The sequence below is a fragment of the Mangifera indica genome, chromosome 1, assembly GCF_011075055.1.
Source record: "Mangifera indica cultivar Alphonso chromosome 1, CATAS_Mindica_2.1, whole genome shotgun sequence".
Lineage (NCBI taxonomy): Eukaryota > Viridiplantae > Streptophyta > Magnoliopsida > Sapindales > Anacardiaceae > Mangifera > Mangifera indica.
The window spans coordinates 8,217,146-8,228,448 of record NC_058137.1 but is presented as its reverse complement, the minus strand read 5'-3'; the positions used below and the strand labels follow the sequence as shown (position 1 = coordinate 8,228,448).

Sequence of the window (11,303 nt, the reverse complement as noted above, 5' to 3'; positions counted from 1 at the left end):
TTCATATTTGACAGATTATGCTATCTTCTTCTATGAGCAAGTGATAAGAGATCTGTGCTTGAAAGAGCTGGAAGAAGCCAGAACTTTTCAAAAAGTTAACATTTTCCCTTTGCCACTCTGGTGACTCATACTACTGTCTTTTACCTTAGCAAATAGCCAGATATCAGGAACATCCACTAGCTCTTCCGATCTCTGAATTCCTCAGTCTTTCTGGTAGATTTCTGGGTATTGCAGCTATTTGACTCTCGAGGTATTCCTGTCATTGTTTGAAAGTGGAATGTGTGGATCTCTTCTCCTTCATTGTTCAAGATTTTCGTATTTTTACTTATTTGGATTTAGGTTTTACACTTTCTTGTTAATTAATGTTTTTGCGCTGAAGCTCTTGCTGTTATCATGTCGTAAAGGGATGAGGTTTCTTCTGAGGAGCTGATTATAGTGAAATGACTATTGATGTGCAATCGTCAATGGCCCAAAGTGTGAGAGCAACTAGATCTTCCTTTAGCTCTAGCAATGGAAATGAAGAAACTTCTTTGCATTATCCCGTTTCTATTTCAAATGGAGATGAATATGATAGTGACGGCTCTAATTTTGCACCACCGTGAGTCTTTTCATTATCCCGTTTCTGTTTCAAACTGCTTATTTTACCAGTTTTGGCCTACAATTAACATAGAATTAAAGCCTCAGCTAACATGGCCAACCTTTCTATCCCGTCTGTATTTTAAATTTTAGTCAAAAGTTGTTAGCTCTGATCAATCTCTTATCCGATACTCATGTATACCTGATAAATTGCCATGTGAAGGAATTTTTGTTTTGTCTGAGTGCTCACTATTAGGCTCAACTTTTTATTCCTTGCAGTACACCTTCGACACCCTCAATGGTTATTCCAGCAGAACTTGCAAGTGCTATACCTTTGATTGATCGATTCCAGGTGGGGTAATTAATGTTCTAGCTGTTACATTGTAATGAGTCAAAGTTAGAAACTTCCTAGTTAACTTATTGTCTTGAAAGTTTTATCTTCTTCATGCTATCAGGTGGATGGATTTTTGAGGATGATGCAAAAACAAATTCAATCTTCTGGTAAACGTGGGTTTTTCTCTAAAAAATCTGCAGGCACTCAAGTTCGAGAAAAATTCACTTTTGAGGATATGCTGTGTTTCCAAAAGGTGATTATATTGTTTTTCTTTTCTTTTGATGAAAATGGATTTTGTCATGCATACAAACTCACAAAAGGCTAATACTTTCATAGGATCCTATACCGACATCATTACTTAAGATCAACAATGACCTGGTCAGCAAAGCAACTAAATTGTTTCAAATAATTTTGAAGTACATCGGAGTTGATCCATCTGATCGAGGAACTCCACCGAGCTTGGATGAACGAATTGAGTTTGTTGGGAAACTATATAAGCAAACTTTGAAACGCGCTGAGCTCCGAGATGAACTTTTTGCCCAGATTTCAAAACAAACCAGGAACAACCCAGATAGGTAGACTGAGATATGATTTCAACAATAATGATTGATTTTTCAGGGGTCTATAGTAGTTGCAGTTGGTGCTATAACTTATGTATTTCTTTACTTGATGCTTGGTAAATTTATTGCTTGTGACATAACAGGCAATACTTAATCAAAGCATGGGAGCTGATGTATTTATGTGCATCTTCCATGCCTCCTAGCAAGGACATGGGTGGATATTTATCCGAGTATGTTCACAATGTAGCACAAGGTGTTAATACTGATTATGAGGTCCAAATCCTGGCTCTGAATACATTAAATGCTTTGAAGCGTTCAGTTAAAGCTGGTCCCAGGCATACTATACCAGGTCGTGAGGAAATTGAAGCTCTTCTAACTGGTCGAAAGCTAACAACTATAGTTTTCTTTTTGGATGAAACATTTGAAGAAATAACATATGACATGGCAACAACAGTATCTGATGCTGTAGAGGTACTCTCCATCTCTCCCTCTTTTAATTTGATGGTTTTTCACTTCATAAATCATGTCAATAAATTTTCATAAAATCCTGGTTTGCAAATGTCTATCTTTCTATTTCATTATGTTTGGTAAATTGATATATATACCTTGCATAATATGGTTAAAAATTATTTTGACCTCAAACAGAAAGCCCGATTGGCTAGGATGTTATCTGTCTTCTGAAATAATTTAACAGATGTGTTTTACAGGCTTGGTCTTCCACCAATGTCTGTTTATTAGTTCATCCAACATGCCAGTTCACGTTTTTCAGAGCTGTTATGGGGTTGTTTAAGAAAGTAAAGGCATCTTGACTGTCAATAATTCACGTCTATTCTAGTTACCTTCTGTTTTATTTTTAGGTCCACTTTTTGTCCTTTTTGTTGTGCCACATTGTTGATACTGATTAAATTCATGCCTGATTTAGGAACTTGCAGGGATAATTAAATTATCAGCTTACTCTAGCTTCAGTCTATTTGAATGCCGTAAAGTTGTCACTGGTTCCAAGTCACCTGATCTCGGGAGTGGTATATATTATACAAACTTCTTGGTTCTTCCTGGGTAAGATATTTATGATATTATCATCTAATATTCCCTTTGCTGTCATGTAGAGGAGTATATTGGGTTAGATGATAACAAATATATTAGTGATCTGCTGGCGGAATTCAAAGCAGCCAAGGATCGAAGTAAAGGGGAAATTTTGCATTGCAAATTAACGTTTAAAAAGAAGCTATTTCGAGAGTCAGACGAAACTGTAACAGACCCAATGTTTGTGCATTTGTCGTATGTTCAAGTATGTAATCTTGCATTGAAGTAGTGTTGGGCAATTTAATTTTACTTCCAACATGATACACATATGCTTTTTCTGAAACCTAGGTTAACTTTACCATCTGGTATTTGGTGATAATGGTCACGTTTTTGCAGTTGCAACATGACTATGTATTGGGCAATTACCCAGTTGGAAGGGATGATGCTGCACAGCTTTCCGCATTGCAGATCTTGGTTGAGATTGGGTTTGTTGGTAGCCCTGAATCATGCACGTTAGTGTATTTCTGATTCTGTTTACTTTATTATGTTCAGCTGCCATCCTGCAAGCAAGCTGGGCAGTTTTTTTTCTCTTTCCTTTTGTTATAATGGTAGCTTAACTAAAAAATATGGACATTTTCTGGTGATTCAATTTGAATACCTGATTGTTTTACATTCTACAGTGTTTTAACTTTTTTAAGTTGTTTTCAGTGATTGGACTTCTCTTCTTGAACGGTTCCTTCCTAGACAAGTTGCAATTACCCGAGCAAAGTGGGAATGGGAGTTCGATATTCTTTCTCGTTATCGATCAATGGTGAGAAACACATTCTGGTGATTTGTTGACCATCAAAAGATCAATAAAATTTCAAGAAAGCTAGTGTCCATTTTATAACTATGCTTTTCTTTGATTCATGATGATATTTTCTGTGGAACATTTGAAATCATTGTTAATAAATTGCTTATAAAATTTGAGAATGTTGATGTTATGTATTATTTTGGTAGGAAACTTCAGGTATATATATTAATCAGAGTAAGATTGAGAGATACAAGAATGGGTGAGAAATCCACTATTGAGTAGACCTCCCTTAAGTTTAAGTACAGAAGAACTTCAAAAGCTATAAAAATCTATAAATTGTTAGCAAAGCCATAGCATTGCTAAGTTAGAAGAGGTTAGGTTAAAATCTCATCCTAGTTAAGTCGAAAAAAAGAATGAAGTATGTTGGAATCTTTTGAAACTGAGGCTCCATAAGGATACCAAAAAAAGGGCATGTTGTTCCACATTATTCTGTGTGTTTTAAAAATTCTTAACAGTCCATTTATGACAAATCACCAAAAGGGAGCAAGCACCACATCCTTGTGGAATTGTTTGGCCTCTTTCTTTTGCCAAAAGCACCATTATGCTCCACAATGAGAGAACATGATTTCAGAAGTGCCCATTGAAGATTGACTTCTTTGCAATTCTTTGACCATAATAGGCTGTAGCTGCTGAGTCATTAGATATATTTCATTGATTTAATGTGGTATAACTTATTACTATTTTTTAAACAACACTCCCCCTCCAAAAAAAAAAAAAAAAACAAAGGAAAATTTAGTTCATAATTTGCTGTTATTTCTTATCTTATATTTTTGGGTTAGTTTTGTTTGTAAAAATAAACATTGTTTTTGTACCCAGTTTTAAAGAAAAACACAATTTTGTTTCTTGTTTTGAAGCTGATTCTGGGAATATAACATTTGTTTGGGTACTTTTGTTTTGGTTATCCTTTAGCCGACATTCCTAATTCTAGAGTCAGTTTGTTAAAATCCCAAGTGCAAGGTATAGACTTGGATTCCATATTATAAAGTATGGACAACTAGTGTGGGTTTTATATAGCCCTGAGTTCTCCCATCTAAATAGCTAGTTTGTAAAGTGTGGTTCTCCTAAGATTTATATCATTTAGTATCAGAGTCATTCCTACGTCTATCAATTGCAATCGTGTGGCGTGCATGGTGATGCCGGTATTATAGTGTTTGCCCAGGGCTAGCAGAGAGCTAATGCATAGCCAACCTGCATGGGCATAGGGGCTGCGAAGCGTGTTGGTATGTTAGGATCTTAAGTGTAAGGTATGAAACTTGGATCCCACATTAGAAAGTATGAACAACTAGTGTGGAGTTTATATAGCCTTAAACTCTCCCATTTAATAGTTAGCTTTTGAGGTGTGCTTCTCCTAAGGTTCATATCACAGTTTCAATTAAAGTACCTGTAATTTTGCTGTTTTTGCGCATAATTCAAAATAAATTTAGTCCATGATGTTCCGTTACAGTACCCAACAATTAAACTCTATTCCTTTGTCCTGTGCTGATGCTCAGAATTATTTTATGCTGATAAAGTTATTGGATGAGTTGCACTTGGACTTTGTGCTGCTAGACAAACTTTTGTGTATTTGATTTTGAATGGAGTTTGGGTTGATGACTGATGAATATGCAAGCTTTTTGTATATACTATCCTAAATCGATAAGCTATTTTGCTTTTCTGATCTGTAAACATTAAATTGATTTTGCATTTAAAGTTCTTAACAAGCTTAAATTTCACAAAACTGTTCAAAAATGAAGATGAATTACTCTTTCTCTGTTGTCAGAAGAGATAGAAGAGGAAAAGTGATCACTCAATGGATGTAACCTGATTGGTCATACACAAAATTTTCCCCTTATTTGTCATAAGCTAGATGATTATTATTTTGTGTATGGCTCATTGGTCACTTTTCATTACTGGCCCAAAATTTGACAAGTTTTGTGAGTTTTTTCCCCTTGGCTTGATACATTGCTTTGTTTCCATGCAGGAGCATTTAACAGTTGATGATGCAAGACAGCAATTTCTGCGGATATTGAGGGCACTTCCTTATGGGAATTCAGTTTTCTTCAGTGTCCGAAAGATCGATGATCCAATTGGACTTTTGCCAGGACGAATTGTCTTGGGAATTAACAAGCGAGGGGTGAGTCATAAATTGTGGTATACTATCGCAAGATTACTATCTCAGGTGTTGTCACCAAAAAATCTTTCCCAGACTGTTTCAGTCATACTAACCATGGAAGATGAATAAAACTACAGCAACATGCATATAATATGTAAACATTGTAAAATTGTCATGATACTCTTGTATCAAGCTTTTGGATGTTAATTTCTTTGATCATTTATTTGTAGGTTCATTTTTTCCGTCCAGTTCCAAAGGAGTATCTACATTCTGCAGAGTTAAGAGACATAATGCAATTTGGTAGTAGCAATACTGCTGTATTTTTTAAAATGAGAGTTGCAGGTGTCCTTCACATATTCCAGTTTGAAACGAAGCAGGTTCAAGCAATGGTTTACACTTTTTATCTATCATGTTTTCCAAGCCTCTTAACCTACACGTTTTACTAAACCTTAACATTCATGTCTACATTTTTATGCAGGGAGAAGAAATTTGTGTTGCTCTTCAGACACATATAAATGATGTGATGTTGCGTCGATACTCCAAAGCACGTTCTTCTACTAGTGGCTCAATGAATGGAGATCACTCTAACAATGTTAAGCCTCCTAGCATGGAAGTGTTTGAAAAACGTGTGCGGGATTTATCAAGAAGTGTTGAAGAATCTCAAAAAAATGCTGATCATGTAAGCCTTAAAGCAGAAACTTGATGTATTCAATTATTTCTTATAGTTTAGGGCCATATATATCACATAACTCTGGTGATGAATTTCACATGTGGTGGGTAAAAGCTTTTGTCATTGCATTCTAGCATAAAAGTACCATATATTATCAAAATTGTATGTGAAACGGCTTTTATTTACTTATTGGGAAGTCTAATCCTGTATTACTCCTTGGTTTTTTTTAGGCACCCCAAACATTGATCTAAAATTCAATATCATCTGAATCATTTTTTGAGTCTTAGTTGAGTTAGTGCATATCTCAAATACTCTCTTTTAATGTTTGGAAAAGTTTTTACAAAGTTCCAGTTTTTGTGCGGGAATTGCACCTGTGATAACGAGCTGAGTGTGTGGATCTATCTAGTTGTCAGAAGAATTGCATGAAAAGGAAAAGCAAGAAATCAAAATGCAAGAACAACTTGAGAGCTTGAAAGATTCTTTGAAAACTGAGAAGCAGAAATTGGCAGAAGTTGAAAGTGACCGTGATAGACTTAAATTGTTGTGCCATGAAAAGGATACTGATCTTCAAGTTAGTGTATTTAATGTTTTCATATTATCAATTTCATCAAATTTTTTAGGTCAGCTTTTTTCTGATTTTAGTCATATATTTCAGACTGCATTGATGGAGAAAAAGAGTGTCGAAGTGAGGTTGGCCAAGCTGGGAAATCAAGCCCTAGAGAGCAATACTAAAAAGGATTTAGTTGGAACAAACAGCCAGGTAGAAATTTGTGAAAATGGATATTATTTGTGTTTATATAGATGTCCATTCTTAAATGGCTTTACTTCAGACCTTCATGATTTAATCTCGCATTATAGATTGGGCTTTAATATCTTGTGTTATGATGGTAATGATTTTGAACTGTGGATAAGACAATGCAGGCGTTGTGTAAGCTTCGGGATGAACTAAAAATTTGCAATGAGCGGTTGCATGCAGAACAAGAAGCTGTGAAGAAGTTATTGAGCAAGAAAATCATATTAGAGCAGAGGGTTTTCAAACTTGAAAAGAGCAAAGCTGAGGAGGTATTGTTGTCAATCTTTGAATATGGTTTGGAAATTTCTTTTATTACTGAGAGTGCTGGTCATGATATCCATGTATATACAGATGGAAATTCTTGAGAAAAACTTTGAGCAAGAATGCAAGGCCTTAAGGCTCCGAGTATTAGAACTTGAAAGAAAGTTGGAAGAGTCTACACAAGATTTGGCTACTGTTCAATCAACTCTTGCAACTAGTAACACAGATTTGGCTGTATTACAGAACAACCTAAAGGAATTAGAGGAATTGAGAGAAATGAAAGAGGTAATATTTACTCCACTGTTTGGTTGATGTATGATTGTTTCACCAATTGTTCAATTAAAAACATTCATATCTAATGTCTTCTTACATGTTTTTAGGACATAGATAGAAAGAATGAGCAAACTGCTGCCATCTTGAAAATGCAAGGAGCTCAACTGGCTGAATTAGAAGCACTTTATAAAGAAGAACAAACTTTAAGGAAACGATACTTTAATACTATTGAAGGTTGGCATCACTTATCTGTAATATTTTTGTTTTGTTAATGGAATTAAGATTAGTTTAATACCATTTTTTAAAATGCCTTTTCTTTTCTAAGAATTATAACAGCCCCCAGCACCCCTCTCCCCCTTCCCCCCTGTACTGTTTTTGAATAACACAACATGTTCTCCAAATACAAGTGTTACACGAAAAATATGACTCAAATATCTTTTGTCCTGTTGCATCACATAATCTGAAAAACACATGAAACTCTTCTCTATTTCTTCAATGCTATATTATGGGGAGCATTTTCAATGTTTTTGTTCATAGTAAAAGTTTCTTTAAATTACAGTTCTAGCCTCCTCCTTGGATCTTGAAAAGACAAACCTCTATTCTGGATTTGATTTTACAACAGTTTTTAAAAAAGTAATTTTGCAATAAGTGACCAAACTAGCTGAAAATATCTAATGGTTTTTTAAACAGTAAAGGACTATTGTTTGAAGACTTCATATTCATCATTCCCCAATACCATCTCATTTTTAACACCTGACTACATTTCAGATTTGAAAGGCAAGATAAGGGTTTTCTGTCGTTTAAGACCTCTAAATGAGAAAGAGCTTGTTGAAAAGGAAAGAAATGTACTGTCAAGTTTAGATGAGTTCACAGTAGAACATCCGTGGAAAGATGATAAGGCAAAGCAGCATATGTATGATCGCGTCTTTGATGGCTATGCTACCCAAGATGATGTCTTTGAGGATACACGGGCAAGTTTGATTTACTTTTGATTATTTATATATTATCATATGGCAACTAAATGTTGTAACATTTTAGTCAACTCATTATTGTCTGTTTATAATGCAGTACTTGGTGCAATCTGCTGTTGATGGCTACAATGTTTGTATATTTGCCTATGGACAAACTGGATCTGGAAAAACATTTACAATATATGGATCTGATGTCAATCCTGGAATTACTCCACGGGCTATCACAGAACTTTTTAGAATCTTAAAGAGAGATAGCAACAAATTTTCATTTTCCTTGAAGGTGATTGGTATAAATTGGTACTTTGAATATTAAAATAGATCTGAATGATTTATAGAAAAAATATGAAAATAGTATGTGCATCTTAAATAATTCTACATAGCTGAGTCAGTATGTACGCTGTTTAATGGTTATTTAATGAAAACATTGATGTTACATTTTCCATTTACTTGATAGGATACCATTTATATATATGAATTTTAGTTGCATTTATGATTATTGTGTATATGAATTTTAGTTGAGTGCTTGACAAGGATATGAAATGTTTTAGGCATACATGGTGGAGTTATATCAGGATACCCTTATAGACCTTTTATTACCAAGGAATGCGAAGCGTTTAAAATTGGATATTAAGAAAGATTCAAAGGTAATTAATTCTATGGCTTTATTTATTTGATCTTGTCAAGAATTGGAGTTGATTCCTTATTTTGTTTTGTTTAGGGTATGGTGGCCGTAGAAAATGTGACAGTTGTATCAGTTTCTACATTTGAAGAATTTAAAAGCATTATTCAAAGAGGATCTGACCAGCGGCATACATCTGGAACTCAGATGAATGAAGAAAGTTCAAGATCTCACCTGATACTTTCAATTGTCATTGAGAGTACCAACCTTCAAACCCAATCTGTTGCAAGAGGAAAGGTAACATCTAATATGGTGGCAAATTTATTTGATCATATTATGAGAAAGACACTCTAAATGCAGGAAAATAATGCTAAAGGGAATTTATTTGATTTTGTCATGATTATTTCAACATCTGATGATGCAAAGTACCTGTGGAGGTTGTTTCATTAGATGATTTGTTTAGTTAGTAACTTGTAACCACTTTAACATTTGTTCGCAGCTAAGTTTTGTGGACCTTGCTGGTTCTGAAAGAGTAAAGAAGTCCGGCTCATCAGGTAGTCAACTTAAGGAAGCTCAAAGCATCAACAAATCTCTTTCAGCTCTTGGCGATGTTATTAGTGCTTTATCTTCAGGCAGTCAACACATTCCTTATAGGAATCACAAGTTAACAATGCTGATGAGTGATTCACTTGGTGGAAATGCAAAAACTCTTATGTTTGTGAATGTCTCTCCAGCTGAATCAAATTTGGATGAGACTTGCAATTCCTTAATGTATGTTTCCTGCTCTTATTCTCTTATGCTGCTCCTTTTCTAATATCATGTGATTGTGATATTTGCCCATGTTATTATATTATTTTTTTGTGTGTATCTAAATTTTACTAGGAAAATGATAAACATGTCCTAAAGGCAGATATATGCAAATAATGACAAAATTTTCTTGTTTTGATACCTGGGAAAATAACGTACTAATTTTATGTGACAAAATTCATTGTCCCCTAGGCCAATCTCAATGAAAGAAATATAGTTCTCCTACTTCTTTATCTAATCTATGTAGCCCTTCATGATTTTGAAAGGCATGGATTTTATGTTGTTAGCCGTGGATAGTGGTGTACATGGAATTTGTATTTGACATTTTGTATTTAATACATTAATTTTGGTTTTTGAATTATCTTCTCTGGTAAGTTATCTTGTGGCATGTAATATAAAGTAGTAAGGGTCTTTTGTTGAAAGTGTTTTGCTTTAATTGATATTGTTATTCAACATGTGAATAGGTATGCTTCAAGAGTGCGGTCAATTGTGAATGATCCAAGCAAAAATATTTCATCAAAAGAAGTAGCTCGATTGAAAAAGTTGGTTTCATATTGGAAAGAGCAAGCAGGTAGAAGGGGGGATGAAGAAGATTTGGATGAGGTTCAAGAAGAACGGCCAATCAAAGACAAGACAGATGGCCGCCTTTCCATGTAGTGATTATGAGTGTAGCTGAAATTTCAGGTATAGGTAATGCTGATCCTTGTAAGCTGGTGGATATGGTTTTGGTTTCATCGACAACACTGCAAATGTGTGATAGCTAGAGTCACTATTTTGATTAATTGGCTGAAGCGTTTAGTTGTAAAGTTGCAATTCGGCATTGGGTTGTACATATATCTGATTCACTTTTGTTACATACATATGTATTTGAATGTGACTTGTCATTTAATTTTGCACAAAATTTCTCAGTTTTAGACTAAAAGTTGTAGCCGTGGAGTATGAATGTTTTTTATTTCTTGTTTTTTCAGTTTTCATCTATTTTCTACATTTGCATTGCATTGTTGAAAAGAATTAATTAGATATGGAAATGGATACGTATGTAGTTGAAAAAGAAATTGCGAGAAGATGAAAACAATAAGTTAAAAAAAAATCGAACGGCAAAGGAAAATCATACCCGAGGAAGAGTAATAATTAATTGGGAAGAAATATTATAAAACTTGCAGTTGTCCCAGAGCAACACGAAGCGGAGAGGAGCTGCTGTCACTGTAATCTCCTTCCCCTCGTTTATAGTGCGTGGTCCCGCCAGAGCCAGGGCCAGAGCCGGATGTGATATTGGGTTTGCCTGAAGTAATGCTGAAGCTGGTTGATCCTGGCGCTGAAGGCCACATAAATGCAGGCTTGGAGGGTGGAACATGCGGCACAGGCACAGATACTGATATTATGTGAAAGATGGTCTGTGTATTCAGGCCTTCCACTGGCAATCTGATGTAAACGGGCCAGGCCGAGCAACAGCAGCCTTTCCGCTTCCTGA

At 35.0% G+C, this 11,303-nt stretch overlaps 1 protein-coding gene across 2 annotated transcripts; it reads left to right on the top strand.

Moving 5' to 3' along the window:
- LOC123228113 (kinesin-like protein KIN-14E) lies at positions 1–10,749 on the top strand. Of its 2 annotated transcripts, none has more exons than XM_044653346.1 (24): positions 1–250; positions 405–598; positions 856–928; positions 1,032–1,163; positions 1,247–1,485; positions 1,614–1,941; positions 2,393–2,492; positions 2,577–2,758; positions 2,890–3,005; positions 3,202–3,304; positions 5,307–5,459; positions 5,669–5,815; positions 5,917–6,117; positions 6,515–6,679; positions 6,764–6,868; positions 7,021–7,170; positions 7,253–7,447; positions 7,543–7,669; positions 8,204–8,406; positions 8,504–8,686; positions 8,955–9,050; positions 9,125–9,322; positions 9,525–9,796; positions 10,297–10,749. In XM_044653346.1, exons 2-24 carry the CDS (start codon positions 441–443, stop codon positions 10,487–10,489), a joined length of 3,819 nt encoding a protein of 1,272 aa, XP_044509281.1. In that variant the 5' UTR covers positions 1–250; positions 405–440; the 3' UTR covers positions 10,490–10,749. The 2 variants fall into 2 exon arrangements, with proteins under 2 accessions (XP_044509281.1, XP_044509290.1); XM_044653355.1 differs by having other exon boundaries at positions 2–250; positions 7,030–7,170.
- The last annotated feature ends 554 nt before the right edge of the window (positions 10,750–11,303 follow it).

Bases quoted from the DNA above. Each gene is read 5' to 3' on its own strand.
- LOC123228113 (XM_044653346.1), top strand. From the start codon at position 441: ATGACTATTGATGTGCAATCGTCAATGGCCCAAAGTGTGAGAGCAACT. The intron at 1,942-2,392 runs GTACTCTCCATC...TGCCTGATTTAG, and splicing joins CAGTATCTGATGCTGTAGAG to GAACTTGCAGGGATAATTAA. The intron at 3,006-3,201 runs GTTAGTGTATTT...AGTTGTTTTCAG, and splicing joins GGTAGCCCTGAATCATGCAC to TGATTGGACTTCTCTTCTTG.